This window comes from Balaenoptera musculus, chromosome 12 (assembly GCF_009873245.2).
Source record: "Balaenoptera musculus isolate JJ_BM4_2016_0621 chromosome 12, mBalMus1.pri.v3, whole genome shotgun sequence".
Classification (NCBI taxonomy): domain Eukaryota; kingdom Metazoa; phylum Chordata; class Mammalia; order Artiodactyla; family Balaenopteridae; genus Balaenoptera; species Balaenoptera musculus.
In genome coordinates, this window is record NC_045796.1 from 25,351,087 (window position 1) to 25,376,214 (window position 25,128).

Sequence of the window (25,128 nt, forward strand, 5' to 3'; positions counted from 1 at the left end):
CTCTATTTGGTCTATGTCCCTCTGAAATGTGTTACTCAGATCCAGCATAACCACATCCTTGATGTGGTAGGACCAGTGCATGGTAGAAAGACATGACCACTGCCTGCGCTCTAGACTAGCACCATCCAACACAACTTTCTGCAATGACAGAAATATTCTACAGCTGCACTGTCTCACTCAGTAACTACCAGCCTCCCTGGGCTAGTAGGTGCCTGAAATGTGGTTACTGAAACCAAAGAACTAAAATTTGTGTTTTATTTTATTTAACTAATTTTATTTTACATAGCCCGGTTTGTTAAATGGATACCTTGTGGAGAGTGTATTTCTAGATTCCACATTTCTGCATCACATCCTGATCCATGTTGAGTCAAATGTTCCCAATAAGTATGTCATCCCCGTCATAACATGTAGCTGGCTTTTGGGACCTCTGCGCATATTTTACATTTATTTTTGACAAATGTCTCCTCGTGATCATTCCAGTTGTCAGCTTAAAGAAAAACACACAACCTAAGAGTTGTAAGTTTAAGTTTTATTCTGGGTCTTGCTGAGGAGTATAGCCCAGGAGATAGCCTTTCAGTAGCTCTGAGGGAACTGCTCTGAAGAGGCGAGAGAGAAGCCAGTTTATATATGATTTTTGGCAAGGGAATACGTGTAGTCAAGCATACGTCTTGGTAAAAGGCTACTGCTAATCCCAAAGAACCAATACCTCAAGTTAATGATTTTAGTGCTTTTCTATGTATGGGAAGATGCAAGGATGTGGGGTCATTAAAATTCTTCCTGAGACATGCATCTAACTGTCTAAGGGGCCTTCTTGTCCAAAGCACAGAGGGCCTCAACCTGTCATCATCTTAACTTCTTCTCAGGGTGCCTTGTCAGTCAGCAACTGCAGCTGGTTATGACTTAACCCTTGTAGAACTGGGTGCTGAGTAATGCAGATGGAGTCAATGTTGCTAACCAGCTGACCTTAAAATAGGGAAATTATTCTGAATTATTGGGTGGGCCCAATGTACTCACAAAGGTCCTTAAAAGTGGAAGAGGGAGGTAGAAAATGTTGTTGGAGTGATGCAATATTAGGAGGACTCAACTCACCATTGTGGACTTTGAAAATGGAGGGAGGGGGCCATGAGCCAAGGAATGTGGACAGCCTCTAGAAGCTGAAAGGGCAAGGAAACAGATTCTCCTCTGGAGCCCCCAGAAAAGAATGCAGCCCAGCCAACACCTTGATTTTAGCCCAGCGAAACCTGTGTCAGGCTTCAGACCTACAGAACTGTAAGATAATAAATTTATGTTGTTTGAAGATGCTAAGTTTGTGGTCATTTGTTGTATCAGTGATGGAAAACTAATACAAGTGGAAACACATTGGTAAGTTAGAGAAACAGCAAGGAAATATCACTGAAACAAAGTAAACAAGGGAAGGAGTGGTAACATATGCACTAGAGAAGTAATTGGGGGCCAGATCATGTAGTTTCTTGTTGGCCAGTCTAAGAATTTTGACTTTCACTCTAAGAGAAAGGCGGAAGCATTACACAGTTTCAAGTGGGACTGTTATGCTGCAGATTCACTGAGAGGGCAAAAGGCAGAAGCAATAAGAGGGACAGGAGGGCTACTGCAACGAGCTGAGCAAGAGACGATGACTTTGTCTCTTGACAGTGACATTGACAATGACCAAGCAGCAGCACTGGGCTGTGTGAAGTGTTTGGATTCTAAACATATTTCAGTGGCTGAGTTGACAGGACTTTCTAAAATATTGGATATAGAATATGAAAAAGAAGAGTCCAGCATGATCCCAAGGATCTTGGTCTAAGCAATTGGAGTTGCCAGTAACTAAAACGGGGAGGGATATGGGAGGAGCAGTTTTGGAGGGAAAGATCAGAAACTCGGTGTGGGACATGTGAAACCTGAAATGTCTAATAGACATTCTGCTAGATTGTATTGTTCGACATCATCCTCTCCCTTTCAGTTGATGGAGTATACTTCCCTATTTTATGGACTTTGGTCTTGGCCATCAAAAATCCCCACCTACCCTTTCATTCCTGCTCCCTGCTACAAGAGAATAGCCCAGACCAGACAGAGGTGGGGCCTTCAGACTGGTACCTAGAATGAGAAGACAGAGAAGATCCATCTATGGAACAAGGGAAAAATCTGAACCCAACCTATAGCCTGGAGCTAAGATGCAGCTGAACTACAAACCCATGAGCAAGAAATAATGTGTGTCAGTGTAAAAGCCACTGAGATGCGGGGTTCATTTGTTTTTGAACTAATGCAGCCTAGAGTTTAGGGAAGAAGTCTAGGCTAGATATGTAATGTAGGTATCCTCACTATGTGGGTAGCATTTAAAGTCAGGAGACAGGAAGAGACCATGAGTATAGATAGAACAAAGAAGAGGGTCGAAGAGTGACCACTGGGTACTTCACGGTTAAGTGAGTGGGGAGATGAAAAGAGCCAGGTGGTGAGGGATTGAGAGGAAGCTAGCCAGTAAGATAAAAGGAAAAACTGGAACCTGTGGCATGGTGCCCTGGCAAAGGGAGTGATCGCTGTATTAAATGCTCATAATTTAAGTACAGTGAGGACTGAGAAATGACCACTAGCTTTACAATATGGAGGTCACTGATGAACTTCGCAATAGTCTTAATGGAGTGATTAAATGAAAACATTAATCTTTGTGATCCTGGTCACCTATTAATTCATTCATTCAATAACTACTCAGAGCACCTACTCTGTGACAAAGCACTATTCTAGACATGTGGCATATACCAGTGAAACAGACACCCACACCCACCCCAGAAAAATACATGCCCTTAAGGGGCTTAGATTTTATTAGAGAGAGACACACACAATAAACAATAAGCATAATAAATGAGACAGAAGGTGATGACTGCTATTAAAAAATAGTGCAGGAAAAGGGAAATCAGGGATGCCAGAGGATTGCTGTTTAAATAGGGTGGTCACCTTCGTAAAGGTGACATTTGATTAATAGCTGTAAAGAGCTTTCTGAGCTAAAACTATACTCCAAGATTTTATTTCCCTCAATGTCCTTAGTTTACATCCCTCAGCTGACATTAAATAATCAAGTATATCTACAAGACCTGTGACTTTAGAGGAGTCCCCAAATGTTAATTAGTTGAATAAATAAACCAGGAGTAAAAACCAGGATTCAGCCTCCACTTATTTCAGTTACTCAGAATAATCCAATTAGTACTGTGATCTATCAGAACCACTCAACAAAGAAAACTCATCTTGGATTAAGTCTGATGAAGGTTCATAAGATATCAGCAACTCAAAAAAAAAAGCCATTAATAATAGATTATTAAAAACTGAATTACAGGGACTTCCCTGGTGGCGCAGTGGTTAAGAATCCACCTGCTGATGCAAGGGACACGTGTTGGAGCCCTGGTCTGGGAGGATCCCATATGTCGCAAAGCAGCTAAGCCTGTGTGCCACAACTACTGAAGCCCGGGTGCCTAGAGCCCGTGCTCCACAGCAAGAGAAGCCACTGCAATGAGAAGCCCGCACACAGCAACGAAGAGTAACCCCCGCTCTCAACTAGAGAAAGCCCGCGCTCAGCAACAAAGACCCAACGCAGCCAAAAATAAATTAATTAATTAATTAAAAAAAAAAAAAAAAAAACCTGAATTACCTGTACGTTTAGCTACTCATAGAAGAGGCTTAGTTAAGCAGACGTGCTAAATAAGAACACCAGCATTAGGATCACATGACACAGACCTGAAATTAACCTTGGTGTTTCACACGAGGCAGGCAAGGGCCAACAGCCAGTTTCCATTCTGTCTCAGGAACATGCCCTGTGATTGCTCATTCAAGACTGTTGATGTCTGAACCACACACACTCCATGGGGCTCCTGGGTACACCTCCCTCCTAGGAGAACCAAAAATGCATAATAAGTAACAGAATCATTTCACACACGGTTTCCAATCTTAAATTCTTTATTGAAATATATGATCCAGTGCTAGGGGCCAATCATCGGGAACCTGTACATTAAGGTTTTTCATGGTGGAGAGGAAAGAGTTGTGATGAAAAAGTCTAGTCCAGCAAGGTCCAACAGAACTTTCTCCAATGAGGCAAAAGTTTTACAATTGGCCTAGCCCAGTATGATAGCCACTAGCCACACATGGCTATGGAGAACTTAAAATAGTGTAACTTGGGAAGGGGATTTTTATTTTAAATATTTTAAAATTTAATTAGAATGGCCACTTGTGGCTCTTGGCCACTGGACAGCATAGGATGGCTCTGAAGCCCTCGATTCTAAGTGACGCTTGTATCTGTTTCCCTTTCTATAGTAGGCGGATTGACAAAGAGGATTTTTAAGGTGACTTCTATTTCTGACATTCTCTAATTCTGATTTTTTAATCTTAACTACTTAAATAATCATAAACATGATCACCTTTCTTCTAAATATGTGAGAGATGAAGTGACTTTTTACCTATGCCCCAGAATAAATGTCAGTTCTTATGACCTAGGTATTTCTTTCCTTTTAATATTTTGATATTTGATTTTCTAAAAGGAATCCCCAAAGGAGCAGGCGTCAAAAACACAAAACCAGGGAACACAGGATAATGTATGCTATGGTATAACACGTGAAAAGAAAAACTCTTTGAATTCTCCCACAACTAGCTCTTCCGTGTCTCTGGCATGCTGAGCTGCTAGTACCTTCAACTGTTCATTTAGCTGATGGGTAAGGCTCTGTCCTGGGCATTATGAATACAAGATGTTGAAAACATAGGCCCGGCCCTCAGGGCATAATCAGAGTGGTATCTGCTGGAATCCTATCACATGGTTTCCAGAGCACAACAGTCTAGCACCACCTCTGTACCCCACATCTGGGCAACTTCATAACAATAAGAGCACCCTTGCTAAATGCTGACCCTGCAATCCTATAAAGCTCTGTTTTCATCTGGCTCTGCCCTCCCCGCTCCTGCACCCCCTGACAGCAGCAGAGACAGTATTGTTTTTGAAGAGTTGAAAGCTTACTTCCTTGGCCCACATTAGAAATCTGACCCGGAAGTGTATACTTTCAAAATGAGCACATCTCCACAAGCAGACCATTTACTTCAAGACATTTCTGATTTCCTTTCTTTGGGGTTTACTGATAAATTTTGAAATCTTTACATTCATAATTAGTATCTTGTTAATTAAAATTATATGTAAACCAAGAAAACTAGTAGTACCAAAGTACTTGTTCCAATCTCAAAATAGAAGCTCTAAAAGAAAAAACTTCAACTTGACTATCTTAAACATCATTCTTCTTAGATAAAATCATCTCTTTTGAATTTTAGCAATTTTGAATACACTTTGTTCCATAGCTTAGAGGATTTGCTAGAGATATTTTCTTAAAACTTTCAACTAATGCAAATCCAAATATGCACATCAGCTTTAAGAGAAATCATAAACTTTTTAGCAACAGAAACAATATGCCTGTCACCTCCTTTGCAATGTTTTTACCCCGAAAGCTATAATAAAACATTAGTACTTCTTACACTAAGCATCATATAAATGCTTAATGTTAAAATCCCAATTTCAAAAGAGTAAGAACCAGAGCCTATATCCCGCCTACACAGACACCAGATTAAAGACATCTGGAAAATGACTGCGATTCCAACACAGTTCTTCAAAAAGCTCTTGCTTCCCTGCACACAAAGTGCTACATATGCAATAATAAATCTGACAAAAATGTAAATGAGAGACATGCCAGGAGTGAAATTTCTCTTTCAGAATTTTTTCAATCTAATAAAATTCTTCTTAATTGAAAAATGCAAACCTTGTAAGTCAAACACTTTGTTAGAACTTCATTATTTTAAAAAGGATCTACATTTACAGTTTCATTTTGGTGTTAGGGTAATCACAGATGAACACAGTAATTTTGAACAAGATGTATTTTAGTTGTACATACCTCGAGGAGTCTTGTCACCTCTCACAGAATGCCACCATTTCAAAAGTAGAATTCAGCAGAGTTTTTAAAAGATGTTCATAGCTATTGAAGGTGATCAGCCTTCTGAACAAATAATCATGACTCCTTTTGGCTCCTGCTCCTGCACATAGTATGTGTTCAATAAATGCTGAATTGACTAGCATTTAGCGTGTCAAGCATGACATGTGAAAGATTTATTTTAGTGAGAAAGTCACAGATGTTTAACACCAAAAATTAAAGGCAGGGATAGATGCTTTTTTTTTTTTGGCCCGCGGCATCCGAGATATTAGTTCCCTGACCAGGGATCAAACCTGCACCCCTGAAGTGGAAGCACGGAGTCTTAACCACTGGACCACCAGAAAAGTCCCAGATGCTATTTTTTTTTTTTGACATCTTTATTGGAGTATAATTGCTTTACAATGGTGTGTTAGTTTCTACTTTATAACAAAGTGAATCAGCTATACATACACACATATCCCCATATCTCCTCCCTCTTGCGTCTCCCACCCACCACTCTGGGTGGACACAAAACACTGAGCTGATCTCCATGTGCTATGCAGCTGCTTCCCACTAGCTATCTATTTTACATTTGGTAGTGTATATATGTCCATGACACTCTCTCACTTCGTCCCAGCTTACCCTTCCCCCTCCCCGTGTCCTCAAGTCCATTCTCTACATCTGCGCCTTTACTCCTGTCCTGCCCCTAGGTTCTTCATGATCTTTTTTTTTTTTTTTTTTGGTTCCATATATGTGTTAGCATATGGTATTTGTTTTTCTCTTTCTGACTTACTTCACTCTGTATGACAGACTCTAGGTCCGTCCACCTCACTACAAATAACGCAATTTTGTTTCTTTTTATGGCTGAGTAATATTCCATTGTACATGTGTGCCACATCTTCTTCATCCATTCATCTGTTGATGGACACTTAGGTTGCTTCCATGTCCTGGCTATTGTAAATAGAGCTGCAATGAACATTGTGGTACATGACTCTTTTTGAATGATGGTTTTCTCAGGGTATATGCCCAGTAGTGGGATTGCTGGGTCATATGGTAGTTCTATTTTTAGTTTTTTAAGGAACCTCCATACTGTTCTCCGTAGTGGCTGTATCAATTTACATTCCCACCAACAGTGCAGGAAGGTTCCCTTTTCTCCACACCCTCTCCAGCATTTATTGTTTGTAGATTTTTTGATGATGGCCATTCTGACTGGTGTGAGGTGATACCTCATTGTAGTTTTGATTTGCATTTCTCTAATGATTAGTGATGTTGAGCATTCTTTCATGTGTTTGTTGGCAATCTGTATATCTTCTTTGGAGAAATGTCTATTTAGGTTTTCTGCCCATTTTTGGATTGGGTTGTTTGTTTTTTTGATATTGAGCTGCCTGAACTGCTTGTAAATTTTGGAGATTAATCCTTTGTCAGTTGCTTCATTTGCAAATATTTTCGCCCATTCTGAGGGTTGTCTTTTCATCTTGTTTATGGTTTCCTTTGCTGTGCAAAAGCTTTTAAGTTTCATTAGGTCCCATTTGTTTATTTTTGTGTTTATTTCCATTTCTCTAGGAGGTGGGTCAAAAAGGATCTTGCTGTGATTTATGTCATAGAGTGTTCTGCCTATGTTTTCCTATAAGAGTTTTATAGTGTCTGGCCTTACATTTAGGTCTTTAATCCATTTTGAGTTTATTTTTGTGTATGGTGTTAGGGAGTGTTCTAATTTCATTTTTTTTTTAAAGCAGAAGCAAATGGAGTCATTACTGACTTGCTCACTTTAATAACCTCGTGTCTATTTCCCATTAAAGAGTTTATAAATTCATGAAGCTATTAATTCATTAAACCTCACTCTAAGAACGTTAGAGAGTTGGTATTTACGTTTTCCTGTTGTAACAGAAAGCACAATTCGAAAGGTTAAATGATGTGCCTGAGTGTGTAAGAGGCACAATTTAAACCCAGGCTTCCTGCCTCCGAAGCCACGTCACTGGCCCTGGTTGGCTGAGTAAGTTCAGTTGCCTGTCAGGGTTTAACGACCCTGCAGCTTTTCAGCAGGTGCACTGCAACTTTGATCCCTCAAGCTGGATCGGGCCAGTAGAGGCAAACACCAATACCGAAGGGCATTGTCCTGGCCAGCACAGGGTGACCATGATCTGTTTCCGTCATATTCCAAGTGTTAGCATTTGCAAGTGATGTTCACTGCACCAAGTCTGGAGTGTGGATGCCAGCCTCCACGGGCATACTTCAGATGAAAAATACAATCCCTATAGCACAACTGGTAGGCCGGTTTGTTTTCACAAGGAAGGGGAAAAAATGGATCATTTTCCAGCCCAAGAAAGCGTAGGTCTTAGTTTGAAGCTACACCCAAGTGGGAAAAACCAAACGTGGCTTTCATGAAATTTCTAACCCACCTTATTAAATCAGATTTCATCTGTTTATTAGTCCCACAACCTCCTCACTCCCTTCGCGGCTCACTGATGCCTGGTTTTAGCTCGCTTCACACACCCACTGATTTCAGCTGTGTGAAGGAATACCGACACTTCAAAAGTAGAATTCAGCAAATGTTTTTAAAAGATGTTCACAGCTATTGAAGATGATCTGCCTTCTGAACAAGTAAGGCTGCTCTCAAAAGAAGCTCTTTTATGAGTCTGACATAAAGTGTGCAATTCCTCCCCTCGTATTAGAGGACTCTCTAGATTTTCAGGAGCCCCTTAGGAAGAAGCCTCCTGGGAAGCATCCTGAGATTATCAACTTGTTGGCGATGTGCGCGACCTTCAGCCCTACTTGCCAATGTGTGTGTTGTTGAGCCACTTTCCTCATCTGTAAAATAAACGGGTTGAGTCAATCTCTAAGGTCTTTCCTGCCCTAATATTATAAAGATGTTTTCTGAAATAACATACATGATCAAAATTAGGCACATTTTTAGCACTTACTACATGCCAGGATAAGTGCTAAGGACCTTATTGCGCTAAGCCCTTTATTTACATTACTTCACTTAAACCTTAATAATACCCCTATCCCCAGGCAGAGACTCTTAATATTTACAGCTGAGGAAAGTCAGCATTAGCATGCTTGAGCAGTAGAATCTTCCTCAACCAACTTTTCCTTAGCCAATCCAGCAAATGCACTGACTCCAGTTCATTTTGTAAAACTGCATTGTGATGAATGCTTTCAGTACAGTGGATACTACCATCCGGTAGCTTCTATTAGGCAGGGTCTGCATACAGTTTCCCCTTGCAAAGCTGTGTGCTTACCAAAAGTTAGTCATGTTTGTTCCCAAACTTGTTTATGCCAGTTATACTTGGCACTGCAATAATGTAATTTAATAAAAATAGTACATAAACCACTGACATATAATTATGTAAAGAAAATACTATTTCAGTAACTCAGTAGGATGCTTTGGAATGATAGGACAAATCATATACACACAAAAACATTGTTGAGTTAAACATAGGAGATAATACAGTAAAAGATTAGGGGACAGAAATCCCCAAAGTCTAGAGAGTTGGTAAATTTACATTGTTTCTCATATGTCTTTAAGTTCTTATTCCATTTTGAAAAGAACGAGATGGGAGGTTTCTTAGATAATGCATCACAAAAGGAGATTTTGCAAGAAAGGCAGCATGGCCCTACAAGTGCAGGAATCACACATGAAAACTAACAAAAGAACCAAATCTGTCCAATGAATGTGTATTCCTGATTTAAATAAAATGTTTATGGTACGTAAGTAATTGGGGGTGGCACTTCTTTATGGAGGGGTATAATTAATGTAATAAACTACACATATTTAAAGTATACAGTAAGTTTTGACATATATATAAGAAACCATCATCATAATCAAGATTATGAACACATTTTTCACCCCCAAAATTTCCTCATGCCCCTTTGTAATCATTTTCTCTACCCCCCGCCCCCATTAATATTCCTCTGCCCATCCCCAGGCAAAACTGATCTGCCAATACGGTTCATTTGCCTTTCCTAAAGTTCCACATAAATGGAATCATGTAGTATATACTTCCCAACCCCATCCTGGCTTCTTCCTCTTTAGTGTAATTATTTTGTGACTCATCCCTGTTGCATGTATCGATAGTTTGTTCCCTTTTATTGCTGAGTAGTATTCTACAGTATAGATATCCCATATTTTGTTCATCCATTCTCCTGTTGATAGACATTTGTGTTGTTTCTGTTTGGGGCTATTACAAATAAAGCTGCCAGAAACATTCATAAACAAGTCTTTTTGTGGACATGCTTTCACTTCTCTTGGGTAAATACAGAGAAGAGGAATAGCTGGGACACAAAATAGGTATATGTTTAACTTTTTAAGAAACTGCCAAACTGTTTTCCATCAGCAGTGTATGAGTGTTTCTTACTTTGCTTACATCTTTGCCAGCAATTTGTATTTTTTTTAAAGTCATTCCAATGGGTGTATAGTGGTATTTCATTGTGGTTTTAACTTGCATTTCCCTAATAACTAATGATGTTGAGTACCTTATCATGCATTTGTCACCTCCATTTTTTGGCAAAGTGTTCAAATATGTTGCACTTTTTAAAAAATGGGTCATTTGTTTTGTTACTACATTTGGGGAGTTTTTCATTATTTTCTGGATACAAGTCCTTTTCTTCCAGTCTGTGGCTTGTCTTTTTATTTTCCTAACAATGTCTTTGGAGAAGCTCTTAATTTTAATAAAATTCAATTTATCCATGTTTTTAGATTTTACATTTAGATCTATGATCCACTTTTAGTTAATTTTTTTTAATAAGGTATGAGTATGGATCCAGGTTTGGTTGTTTTGTTTTTCACATATGGTTATCAAATTTTCCAGCTCCATTTGTTACATTATTCTCTCTTCACCGAATTCTTTTTACACCTCTGTCAAAAATTAACCCATATATGTAAGTGTGGTTTACTTCTGGACTCTATCCTTCCATTGATCAACTTGTCTATGTATGTGCCAACTGGAGGAATCTACTCTTTTTAACATTTTTTTTTAAGTTTTTTTTTTTGATGTGGACCATTTTTAAAGTCTTTATTGAATTTGTTACAATATTGCTTCTGTTTTATGTTTTGGTTTTTTTGGCCCCAAGGCACGTGGGATCTCAGCTCCCCGACCAGTGATCAAACCCGCACTCCCTGCATTGGAAGGCGAAGTCTTAACCACTGGATTGCCAGGGAAGTCCCTAACTAACTTTTTTGATTTACCGACCAACTCATGTCTAGGTTTGTCAGGTGGCTTTTATCGTATTCCAATGGTTAAGAAACTTGATGCAACAGGAGAGGCAGGAGAAAGGATAAGATAGGAAAGAGAGATGGGCAGGTACAAAAAAGATAAAACAGAGATATCACAACAGGTAAAAGGAAGATGATTAGGAAAAGCAGACACTTTTAAAAAATGGCTTTTTCCCAACTCTGCCATCACCAAAGACCACCCCCAACTAATATAACTCTATCTTGTTTTGAAAGGTTATGTCTGTAAAATAAACAACATTTATTAGGTATTAATTCATTTATGTTCTCATATATTATTCATCAAAGGCATATACTACTGCCAGTGTTTCTGAGCAGTATGAGATAACCAAGGTTGCTACAACTCCTGCCAAAAATAAACTGACCTTTTAGATATTCTGTGCAACCTTGTGGCAGGCAACGTTCTGATCTCCGTTAAGCTTTTTGAATTATTCACAATAGCCCCCGGGACTGCCACCGTCTCACTCTCAGCCCAAACTACTTTCTTCTTAGAGCCATGAGGCTCTGGAGCTTCAGACAAACCCTAGCCTAGGGGCTTCCCCTGGCTTTACTTTCTTCATCAACCACTTGCTGTGTCATCAGAGTTTCAGAAAAATATGTGATTCGTTAATGTGATGCAAATAACAAGAAAGTGTAAGGCACTGATTGCCAACCCATGGTTTTGCAATAACTAGGAATATCACTAATTATTATCTCAAGAGATAACCCCTACACCATGAAAAATTTTAATTGTCTCAGACATGTAACCAGCACTACAAATAAACAGTGACCAGGTTTAGCAACTCAAAGTCTGAAATACAAGAGCTTCAGACAGAAGAGTACTGAAGAGAAACTCAAAGTGAAACACACCAAGGGCAACTGTTTGAAAAGTTTGAAAAGGAAAACCCTGCCCCAATTGGGTAGACCAAAGCTGTCAGATCCGACCGCCTGACGGGGTTGAATCCAGAAACATCTCAAAGTCAGATCCCAAAGTGAATAGAATGATGGATTCTTAGTGTAGACTGTTAAAATGTCACCTTACACTCAGACGCAGTTCTCCTCAAGCAATGATTGATCTTAACAAAAGGGAACAGAAGTCAACAAATGAATGCCACAGAAAATGAGGTAAAAGACACAACTATTGATTTCAAATATTATTTCTCCCTTTTAGAAGTTAGAAGTGTTCCCATTTGTTTTCTTCTTTCTAAAAACAGGGGATGCTTTCAAATGTGCTCGTCACCCTCATGCAAGGGTCTCAGCAAGGCCTCTCAGAACTACTTCCACCTGGGCTGCTAAAGCAAGGGCTACTGTACCTTTCACATCCAGCGCCTTTTAAAAACAAACCCAAAGTTCTCAACCAAAAACAAAGTACCCACCCACTGATGCATTTTGAGGACTAGGAGAAGGAATCCAGACTTAATGTCCAGTCAGCCGTGAACTACACGGACTTATTTATGTAGATTTAAGTTCTCTGGGCCTCAGTTTAACTCTAAAACGAGTACAATAGTCAATACGATTTAAACACACAAATGAATGTAACAAAACAGAGAACAAACTAGTGGTTACCAGCGGGGAGAGGGAGGGGGGCGGGGCAAGATGGGGGAAGGGATTAAGAGGTACAAACTACTATGTATAAAATATATAAACTACAAGGATATATGGTATAGCACAGGGAATACAGCCAATATTTTATAATAATTTTAAATGGAGTATAAAGCACACCTGAAACTAATATAATGCTATAAATCAACTATACTTCAATTAAAAATATATATATACACATACACACACACACACACACTATGTGAATACGACAAAAACCACAGTCCCTGCTCTAAATTCTGGTATCTCTAATTCTATGACTTTATGGCTATGAGTTTTCTATAATACTTTGAGGCTTGTGAGGAATGCAATTAGATAGTTCCAAACTTGACTTTAAGATATGATCTAAACTTTCAAACAAGTGTATCAGAACCACTTGGCATGGTGTCCATCACCAGGAAACAGTGCTATAAGGGCAGATTCCATTTGGACACTGACAAATGTAATCAGTGTTTTTACTGAACACCATGAGACAAAGTACTTTGCTTATTTTTACAATGTTTTTGCTGTCCCTGAGGCTTAGCAATACCAAATCGAGCTTATATAAAGTGATTATCACAATGCTAAAGGCTGCCATTAGAAGAAAAGTATTCTTTAAAAATACATTATTTCTAGTACATCTATACAACACTTTACTATATTCAAAGATATTTCACATTCAGTAGATAACATTTATCCTGTGTATAGAGAGCTGAAAGAACATGAAAAGAACAAACGCTCAAGAAAAGCTTTTTTTTTCTTCCAAAATTTAACTCTTTACTAGAGAAATAGCCTATATAATTAGCAATCTAATTGCTGCTAAACTGAAGTCAAAACAATATAAGCAAGGTTTAAAGAAATGGAAACCACTAAGAACAAATAAGATTTTCTTCCATTAAACTTAATTCTTAATAATCACTGTTTAACTTTGGTTTTTTTCTTTCTATTATAGTAAGAACTGTATTTTCCTTTCAATTGCAAAGGAATTTTGTTGATATAAATAACACTATCACAAGTGTAACATCCCAAGTCATTATGGCTTTAAATGAAATAAAATTTACGCCTCAGATATCTGTAGTAAATAATGGTAAGACAGGCTGTGAATCCACTGGAGACTCTTTCTTCACCCACGTTTCCTGTGTTCTTATGACTCTGTGGATTTCAATCCATTGGCTGAGTATAATATCTGAAATGAAGGGGATGAGGAAATTTGAAAGATAAGCTTAACTAGATCACAGTGCAAGTCAGCAAGAAGTTTAACAGCAACTCAGTTCTCATTTTCTTATAATGAAGAAGGATATAATCCAGTCTTTTCATTATGAAAATTGTTACAGGCCTAGAAGCAACAACAACAAATTGTAGAATAGGATTATCTACTTAGTCAATAGAATTCCCTATAACCAGAACAATAATTGTGGATTATCCACATGGAACCAACTTTGTTATACAGAATGCTTATTTTGTTGCAAAGGGAATTTACATGTGGTACATCACTTTCAAACAGCATAAAAAGTTCGTAGTTTTTATTAGCTGCAGTAGTGACTTTGAAATGGCTACCTGAATAGAGATCAAACCCTCAGAATGTCTTCTCTACTATCTTTTCTTATCAAACAATCCCAAGTTCAAAAACCTGGAATCCCAGCAAAAAATAAAGTGACACACTAAAGAGAGAATACAATGTTAGTTTCTGAAATTTTATTATTTTTAATACATACATTTCACAAACAGAAACCTTCTAACACCACACAATTCCATAACCAAATGTTTCAATTTTATCAACATTCTTTAACTATTTACACTGTCTTCCCTCAACAAAAGTGCAATCCAAGACATTTGACAAGAAATCTTCACTGATAAGAATATGTTTTTGAGCTGGTGTTAATGATGCCCATTCATTATATTTTCTTGCAATTACCTGGAATAATAATAAAGTCAACAGGACACAGAGATGAGCTGGGTTAGGCAGCATCCTTTTATAGGAAACAAAACACTGAACAAGAGCACTTTCTCCTCACCTCCTCCCCAACCTCCGACTAAAATTACCCAACAGCTGCTACCATGAGACTAAAGAGAAGAGCAACCTGGAGTTACTGACCTGGGCACGGGAGGAGAGACTGCATGTTAAGCATTGATTTTACAGGACAAAACAAAAGATTTCAGCAAGTTAGTTCGGGTGATCTAATAAGTTACGTATCAGTTTATCTGTTAGTTTTAGGATTTAAACACCTAATAATATTTTCCTGATGAGTTAATTTCCCCCCAGACAGATTCGAAAATACTTTTTACTCAGAAAATGAATGAGCTTCTTTTACAAAAACTGGGAATTAAAGACTGTTTGGGGAAAGCTCTTTCTTAATTACAATGGGATAATTCACCCCACTTCCTAACTTCACAGCAGATGTCTATCTTTTAAGGTGTAAACCCAGTATATCAACTGCTTCAAGCGCAACCAGAAGAGAGTGAAGAACTGAGCTGGCCTGAAGAGAAGAAGATGAGATGATCAGAAACAGTCTTCCCATTAAACTAAAGCAGGTAATTTTATTTGTTCAAGGTATAACTCTTAAAAATAAAACAAGTTAAAGTAGATAAAAATCACTTATTAATCACTTACGAGTAGGTTCATGTTACTGAACACTATTTATCAGAAAAACAGAAAGTGGATCTCTTGGGTGACTAATATCCTTTAATATCCAAACCACAACAAAAATAATCATCTTTTCTGATACATTCCAATTCCTATCAAGGTACTCAGAGCAAAGTACTTTGAGAAAGTGTGGAGAAAATATTAAGGTCAGCAGATTCCAAAATAAAATTTATTCTTCACATGGTTGCATACTCAATTACATTTTATTCTCAAATCAGCCAAATTTTCCATTTTAGACAAGAATGCAATGCCTTAAAGGCAAAAGATACTCTCGGATATGATACCTATGCCTCTCCTTTTATATCAATTCAGCATCCATAGAATCCTAACTTAATCATCAAAATAAATGCCAAAAGCAAATTTTACTCACTTACAGTGAAACTTCCTCATACTTATTTCTCGGAGTAGACAACAATATAAGGAGAAAATAGTGAATGCATCAGACACTACACTTGCAGAAGTTTTAGGCTGAGGAGCTTGCTGAATGTGATCTCTATGTAAACTTGAAGCTTCAGAAGAACAATACAAGCAGGTTTCTCTTCAGAAATTTTGGTGGGTTAAAGAACAGCATTACAAATATTTTACTATTCATTTTAAATGCAGAAATAAAATCCAATGGTACTCTGAAGACAAGAGAAACTCACCAATTTTTATAACTGGGTACATGAGAGAATCAAGAGCGAAACAGCTAGTTCAGTTACAGCTTTGTGTATTAAAGACAAATTTGCAAGGGATGTGTCCTATAGACCTCTTTTCCCTGCATCCAATACTGTGAGACCAATGACAATTTGCTGCTTCTTACAGGCATTCAGCATTTCCCCTCACTGTGATATTCTTCAGATCATCAAACCTCAAACTGGATGTGGTCAGCCGAATTACAATCATGCAAACCGAAAGATAAAGAATATTAGTCAATCCCTCACAGTCAGCTGTGTTCTTTCAAACAAAACATCAAATATTCCATGTAGCAGAGCTGAAACTCACTTGCAATGATGCCTAAACACTTCTGAGAGGAAAAACAACTGTTTTTCTGAGAAAAAAAAAAACGGTATAAACTAAATAATAGAAAATGTTCACATAACCCCAAATTTAGCTACCCATAAAAGGATCATATTTTCAACATTCTTTTAGCATATATGTGTATTATAGTTGAAATTATCAAATTCATTTTTGAGAAATCATATTCCAATTCCAGTTCTCTAAAGGTATGGGGTGTCAGTCTACTTAAATCAGAAAGCTCTAATAAACAGAAGGCTGGGATTTTGGAACGCTCATTGCTCTGACCAATCAAGTTCTGTAAATTATCATCTTCTTCACCAATGGTAAGGTATCATGGAGATCTTCAGAATAATCTATTTTCAAACATATTGTTATGTATTATAATCAGTGATTTTCCAAAATGAAACACTTTAAAAAGAAATACTAAAATTATTCTTTTCCTCAAAGGCTCACAAATAATTTTTTCCTTTTCTTCTTAGGGCAAAATCTTTGATTTGGGAAACGCAGCATTAAAGGGGTAAAATGCAGCCATAAGCAATTTGGGGGGAAGACAAGTGTGGCAATTGGTTCTGAAACTCACCAGTTAGGGTCTGTGGCTGTGAGATTTACCTGTGTGAAGGATCTGACATCAAATGGCACTTCGACAGTGCAACCCATATAAATCAGTACCGCTCAAATCATGTTATTCTTGGATTCTCCTTAAGAGCTTGTTTGACCAACTTCAAAGACACAGTTCAAATGACAGCGTTCTGCCTTTTTGCCCTCTTGAGTCAGTCTGCATCATTTCCAAATTCATTTAGCATATTCTCTTTGTTATAGGTCAGCTTACCTAAAAATATATACTTTCATATGCCTTATAATTTGGATATTATTTTCAGTATGAAAACTGGCTGCTAAACTACAACAGGGATAGAATCAGGGCTCATGTCCACCTTCCAATGATCTGTCAGTGAGGGGAAACTGCAGGCCAGCATGCACTGCGGAACGCCAAACCAAGGTGGACAAACACACCAGCAGCTCTCCAGGCACAGATTACATTCACTTGTCACATGTTTTTCCCAAGGCCCGGAGGAGATCTAAAAGTGGGCCTTTAGACAGTTAACATTTTAGTAAGAGTTTCTTCCCAACTCCTACCATGCTCTCAGTTTATGACCACATAATCCCTTTCCTAAATTCACCCCATCCTCCCCACCACCCTAAAAGCTGCCCGAGAGACTCTTAGTGATAGTTAACTGCTCCTCCAAGCTCACAGGAGTACCGGCTGGGCTCTGGTCGTGACCACAGGCTAACACTTGGGAGTCAAGAGAAGGCAAGGGGCAGCCCCCCTTTTAGTGGCACACATACACAAAGGAACTCTCCTTTCAATTAGAAAAGAAATGAATGTCACAGAAGGCTTCCCTAGAAAAGATATGTAATAAAGTAATAATGTCAATAAAATAGCTATTACTAAAGCAAAGCTTTCATCAATAAGCTTCGAGGACTTTGAAGGAGGAAAATGGCTTCACGAAATGGTAGTCCAGGTTGCCACAGTGTGGACACTGCTGGACGTTGCTGTACTCGGAGAAGTACTGCATCCCAATCCGCACGTCGATCACTGGCTTCCCGCAATGCTTACAGTTCAGGCGGGCCTGGGGGGGGAACACAAGATGCCGTGAGCCACAGTACCCCTCCACCTCACAGTGCTGCCCACGTCAGACCAAGCAAAACGTGAGACTGCTCTACCTGGGAACCTGATCAAGAGTTTAGTAAAGCATCCCTTTTCTTACCCAAAACAGGGTATGCAGAGCATCAGATAAGCATGAGATACACACTCAAATATTCACCCATCAGCCTGAAAGATGAATGACTCTTCTCTCCCAACGTGCAGCACTGCTAGTAATTACTCCTACTGGTGGGAAGAAAATTCTCAACTTGTACTGCCTAAACTTCTCCGGTAAAGTTCCCCTAACAATTGGAAATCTCTGCCCCCTGGATTTTAAGAAGTGACTGAAACCAACTTCCCTCATCCAAACTGCATAAAATTTCTTTGAAGACTTTTTTTGTTTATTTTTAAAATCCATAGACAGTTTTCATTCTACTCGTTACTACATTTCTGTTTTCTTTGGGGTAAAAATAAAATTTCCCTGAAATACTTCAGTAAAACTGAGGATCCAGGAATAAGGGCCACGCTTACCCTGAGGCTTCTGGAACCTGCAAGCACACTGTACCTTTCTTCATGCCCCAGCCTCCCTCTAACAGCACAAGACCCAAGCTCTCAGCAACAGGTCCAAGGACTTCAGTGAATAACCAGAAATTATAACAGACTCTCAATTCAGACTCATTCTAAAAAGGTAATAGAGAAGTATAATCTCATTTTGTCCTCAAAATGCTCCTGTAGGTAGGTAGTAGTACATGAATTTTAGATGATGGAACTGAGGCACATGGTGATAAAGCAGAAAGGCTGAGATCTGAACCACAGTAGCTTACTCCAGAGCCTACCCTCTTAGCCATTACATGGACTACCTTTCTGTAACCTGAGATAAACTCCCTTTTAACTGACTAATCTCTCTGAACAATATTAAAAGTGAGATTCTAAGCAAACCTCTCTCTTTAACCTATTATTCCTTTCTAATAATGAATTCCTGCTTATTTTGGCCTCGAAGTCTTATTGGAAGACACTCCTTGATGCCTTAATAGTGTTTAACACTTGTACCTTCTCAGTGAATACAGTTAATTGATTTTTTTTTAAGCCAAAAGTAATCAAACCTGTTTTCCATTTCAGTAAGGGGCCAGAAAAGAAGTGTTTGGGCTTAAATTGTTTTAAGGAAGAAATATACAGTGAGGAACAGCAGGCTGGGTGTGGCAGGATGCCATTCTGCTTTTCTCCCTGAAGATGAGGAAATAACCCCAGTGCCTTTCAGTGGTGGAGTAGAAAGAGCACCAGACTGGGAGTGACAGAGGTTGTGGCCATGGCTGGGACACGTGCGGGTAGACCTGGGAGAAACATTCTAATTGTTTAGGCCTCCACTGTATGTGGAAAATAAGAGTCTTTTCCAGTGCTAACACTCTATGAGTTAGAGGCCCACACATTCTTTCACTTCCTTATTTCTTTAAAAGATAACCCTGTCTGGTGTGTGTGGGAGAGAGGAGTCCCTTCCTTTTGTTCCCCTCATTTCAAGAGCTGGCATCAAGGAACAGTGGGTATTATAAAATGCTACAGTGAATAACTAAAAGACAATGATATCTCACTTCCAAGGCTAAGTTTTAAATGGAAATGTGGTCCATGTATGAGAATAGCGTAAAAGGAGTCAACCCTATCTGGAATCAAACGACAGGCTACAGATGGCCATTCAGGTCTCTCACGACCATATTTCTCTTCTAAGATCACTAGTACAGACACGGCACAGCTGAAACACCAACTGTGCCAACCTTTTAATTCAACCAACGCAGCTTATCTTCTGAATAAACTGCTAATGGTAAGGATATTCTCTTTATAAAAGTCAAACCATAATGCTAAAGATATAAAACTGTGTAATAAAACTAATGAAATGTTTATCAGTTATTTATATTAAAGACTTAGCCACTTAAGAGGGAAGGAAAATATCTCTCCAATCCATGAATATCAAAGAATTATACAGCAAGTGTTTTCTTTTCCAAAGCACTTGGAAATAAATCAAGATACTTCCAAGGATTTTGTTTTGTCTCCTGTGTTTCTATGGACTTATGTAAGGCATTTTCCAATGTTAATACTTCCCTCTTTTCCTCATGACAGCTAAAGTTCAGATGCTTTCTTAGCATCAGAATATGCCCCTCCTTAGCAGAGCTTTAAGGACTACAAATCTTTCAAGTCAACCTCAAACACCTGACAGGGCAGGCAGTTCCTGGATAATTGCACTGTCGCACAGAAACGAAACAAAAAGAAAATCCTGTCTATTAAAGAAAGTGAAACTTTCTTCTTTCCTTTTAAATGACAACTTTTTCTTACTAGAAACTACATTAATCATATAAAACATTAAAAAATATAAGTAAGCAAAAAGAAAACTAAAGGAACCACTCAGCATCCCACCGCCCAGAGACAACCTCTGGTAATAGGCTAGCAGGTTCCTTTCCATGTTCACTTTTTACAAATGGAAGCATATTATTCTGCCATTTAAAGGCGGCTTTTTTGACTTAAAATACTGAAAATATTTCCCACATAATTACAAGGTCCCTTTTAATGACTGCCTAGTATTCCAGTAACAGCAGCACCACGCTGCAGTAAATCAACCATCACTGCTGGACTTCGGGGAGCCCCATGGCTGCTCACGCCTGAAGCACGTTCTCCACACCCTCCCACCTCCTCCAACGTAACCGCAGAGCTGCCTCTAACTCCTCTGCATTCACTTGGGGACAGAAGCCTGATAGCACCCACTACTCGCTCTGTGGGGTAAATACCAACCTGACAACATGGAGAGGCGGCCAGGATGTCATAGGTGTACATGGTGCCCAGCTGGTGCCAGCTGCCATCCCACCGCGACTTACACTTGATGCAGATGATCTTGTGAACCCCTTCCAGGCAGTCCACGCACACTGCGTACAGATGCATGAGCCTCCCTGTACACAGAAGACACGATGCTGAGAGTGGCTGGCCAAGAAATCACCTTTTGTCACCAAAGGGGATTAAAACAATGGCTCATCTATCAGTTATAAGCAAAACTTTATCATTTGAATAAATATAAAAAGCGAAATAGATGATATTTATCATATATCCCCAAGTTGTCCTTTTACAATAATGATGGATTACTAACTATTGTCAATGGGACACATACTTTAAGTTCAATCTTATTAAATACCGGCTTCAATTCATTTTTCCGAAAAGTGCTGCCAGGTTTATAATATAGACATCCAAACTCAAAATGACCAAGCCACAGATGCTCAAAAGCAGCCTGTGATCATGCAGGACTTCCTGCTCAGAGATCTACTGTGGATTATGGAGGCTGAACCAGCAATGTTGGTCTGTGTTCATGGGCTCTCATCCATCAACAAGTCCCATCATGAAAAAGTCCAAAGTCTGTCTTGGTATTGGTAGCCCAGAATTATACCATAGTCAAAATTACTATGTTAACTGTTCTTGTCTCCAAAATTGCTCATCCATCACCACATCCAATTTAGGAACCAGAATTATATCTTAGTTGTGTGTTTTTTTTTTTTTTTCAAAGGAGTTCAATGTCTTGTTATTTACTGGGCTCTTGAAAGTCATAAGCCCATTCCTCCACTATTTATCAATATCTAATGCTTGTAAAGGAAAGATGTCACCCTAGTTGATATGGAAGGGTTCAGGCTCAAATCGGGGAAGAGCGGGAATGTCCAGCATCTGTCTGGGCAATGTGTAACAACAATAACTCTGCTCTCTATGTGGGGATCGGGGGTTCCACTGTGCTAAAAAACTACCAGCAGCAGAACACATACTCCTGAGTGACTTCTTATTCAGAATGTGCTGCTGGTTGCCATCAGCCAGACCATGCTCTTCGTATTTTCAGTGGTTAAGGACCAGCCTGCTCCTTACCCATTAGAAAGGGGTATACAGTACTTATAGGGAAACCTTTCATTTCATTCACTTACAAGACTCTCTCTCCCCCTCCTTGAGGGCAGGAACTATGCCCTCCTTGAAGGCTCAGTGTCTTGCACAATATCTGGAACGCAGAAAGCACTCCATAATTGTATGTTACATGAATGGATGGGATATATTAACAGCCGAAGACGTTATAACCTTGGAGGCCTCTATGCCAAAAAATGGGAAGGGTGAAAAGAGCTTCCTGCAATACTGCCCACCTCTGCTGTAGGGCACTGAAAATAAAACAATCTCACACTCAGAGTGGCCTGGGGCATTTCAGGATGTCAGTTCAATATCTAGCAGCCACTGGAAAAGGCTTCATTTCCAATCTCCGTCCTAGACGGAGTTCTCAAACACTGCAGATCTCAAACATTCAAAGACATCAAGGTGGCTGCTAGGAAGGGTGGGGACAGGGACAGACGGAGAAGTCACATGCTGGTAGCAATGACCATGATGATGAAGTTGACAGGGAACTTTCACTGAGTGCTTACCAAGGATCTGACACTGTGCTAGGAGGCTACGTGAATCATTTCATTTAACCCTCACAACGACCCTCTAAAGTAGGCGTTACTGTTATTCCCACTTCAGATAGGAGGAACTGAAGCTTAGAGAGCTGGAATAGCTTGCCCGAGTTCAAAAAGATAATAAAGAGCAAAGTCCAGACTTGTCTGACTCTTAATCTCCAGGCTACATCACGGGAATTCCTGGCTGGGAATTTGTTTCAGTTACTATTATATATTGTCCTAAATACTAAGAATTTAAAATTTCTAAATTCTAGGGTTGTGAGTTCAAACAAAAAGCAGATTTCTGAGAGAATAATTACCAATGGTTCTAAGTGGTAAAGAACTATTGTACCAGAAGAAATTCCTAACTCAATCAACCTTAATAGATTATTAAAACCAAACAAAAACATCTTCTTCTGGAAAAATCAGGGAGGAGAGGCTGGAGCTGGAGGCTGGGGAGGGCACTGAGGGGGAAAGGGCCCAGGGCAAGGGAATGACAATCCACACGGTCCACCACTGGAAATTACACATTATTTCAGCAGCGTATAATCAACTGCAGCCTGGAATCCTGTGGCCTGGAACGTGCCTTCCTACTGGAACTGAAAATGCTTTAAGGAATACATGGTTGGAACTCTGTGATGGAAGAAATTATTGGCACTGGCTTGTTATAAAAAAAGATGGCATGGACTTCGAGATGTGGCAATAAAAACATGGACATACGACAAGGCCCCACTTATGGCATTGACTTGTCTGGTGCTGATACAACAACCAGATTCTCAGACTTTATCATCAACAGTTAAACTTCTCAAGACTTCTGTAGTGCACACCTAACGCATCCATTATCTATTTGGATAATGTGTGTATGTACTTAGGTGTGTACACACACACACACATACACAGAATTCTTAGGCCTGTCTAATTTTTACCTTTCTCCATCCACTCTGATGGGTACCCTTAAGATCTGGTCCTGGGCTCTGTCATATACTCCTCTTCTTTCTCTTTTCTCCCCATTCAAGGCCTCTTCCACTCTTTTAGCCACTAATTTTATAAAATAAGCTTCAGTGTTCATCCTAAATGTTTATTTCTAATAGCGCCTGTGAAAGACACCTCCACACAAAAGTCCCAACATCTCTTCAAACCCAATACACACAAGTACCCCACCTTCTTTCCTCTAAGATCAGGTCCCTTCCTCAACATTCTCTACTCCTGTTCGTGACAATACCATTTACCTGGTCTAGAGCCAAAGTGAGCCAACAAGGACACATCTTTATCCCGTACAGTAAAGCTGTCTCCAAAGCTGTGATCTTTCCTTTAATATAATCTCTTACAGCTGTTCCCACCTTTCAATCCCCACCATCACCACCCAGCTGTCTCTCTTCTCCTTGCATCTAGAATACAGATTTAAGTTTCAACTGTATAGCTTCCACCCCTTTCAAACAACTTTTCCCCCAAGCAACCGTTGGCTTTAAAAAAAAAAAATTGTTAGACCCTTCAATTCATCAATATGGCAAAGCTCTCTGTTATGGCTTGAAAGGACACCCACAATCTGTTCTCCACCTACCTTACTCATTTCCTACTCTAGAACCTCTGCTCCAACCAGATGGTGCTCTTCGGTTCTCTCACTGTCTCCTGACCTTTTTATGAACAGCTATTCCTTTGCTTACATTACTCCTTATCAACAAACCCCCAGTGTAGTTAGACCGTGTACTTATCAAAGTCCAATGCCCCTCTTGACATCTGCCTTCACATTACCTCCTTTGACTACCCAGGCCAAAGTGTCCCCTTCCTCTTTGGAAATGATAGGTGGCTTCACGTACATAATATCCAGGTGATACCAGTTCCAAAGGTGGTACTAGTGCCTTAGGCCTGGTAAAGTTAGTTACACTTTTGTAAATGCATCTTATATCCTAAGATTATAGACTGATGAGTGGCAAGGACTGATAGTACCCAGGACAAGTATGCAATTCATAAGTTTGATTGGTTGGTGAACAGATTAAATGAAAAGGATTTGTCCATCATGAATAGAAAAAGGACAACTCTCCTCTCATGTACCCTGCACCCCTGTACCCTCATTCATCTTCATAAAGAATTATTTCCAGTCATAAAATGGTGAAGTGAAGATTTTTCCATCTACTTCCCCCTAAAATTATCCTCACACAGTATAAAGTACAAGGAACAAAATACAAATTCTATCTTCCATGAAACTGTGAGGTGCTTGCAACCCTGAATATGAGATCGGAAATTAGATGGAGAAATAATAAATGGTTTAGCTCTGAAACTGGACAAGAAGCACAGGGGAGGTTGAGATGAGGTGCTGAAAGGGAAAGAGCGGGGTATAACAAATTACTAAATAACCACACATTAGAACTATACAACTATACAACTTTTTTCATCAAGAAGCAGAGTCTGTTGAATCATCCCCTGAATCTGGGATAGCCTTACAACTTATTTTTTTGAGGAATAGAATGTGATGGAAGTGATGTTACTCGGTCCCAAGCTTAAGCCTCAAGAGAGAGAGGCCATGCAGCTCCATTCTCACCATCTTTAATGCTATCCTGAGAACACCATGTGAAAAAGTCCAGGCTAGTCTACCGGCAGATGAAAGGATATATAAACAGGGATAAGCCATTCTAGCTGAGGTTCCCAAGGCCAACCAGACTGCCAACTGCTAGACATGTGTGAGGGGCCATCCTAAC

The 25,128-nt window shown here is 39.3% G+C and overlaps 1 protein-coding gene across 7 annotated transcripts in view; it reads right to left on the reverse strand.

Moving 5' to 3' along the window:
* Nucleotides 1–14,394: 14,394 nt before the first annotated feature.
* Nucleotides 14,395–25,128, reverse strand: part of HECA (hdc homolog, cell cycle regulator) — a 44,175-nt gene continuing 33,441 nt past the window's right edge. For 3 of the 7 annotated variants that reach the window (XM_036871048.1, XM_036871049.1, XM_036871047.1), the window contains exons 4-5: nucleotides 20,775–20,929; nucleotides 14,395–17,985 (exon numbers count right to left, since the gene is read on the reverse strand). In XM_036871048.1, the coding sequence (XP_036726943.1) occupies nucleotides 17,821–17,985; nucleotides 20,775–20,929 (320 nt within the window). In that variant the 3' untranslated portion in view covers nucleotides 14,395–17,820. The remainder of the gene's footprint in view (nucleotides 17,986–20,774; nucleotides 20,930–25,128) is intronic. The other 4 variants (XR_005022132.1, XR_005022131.1, XR_005022130.1 and 1 more) reach the window with 4 other exon arrangements.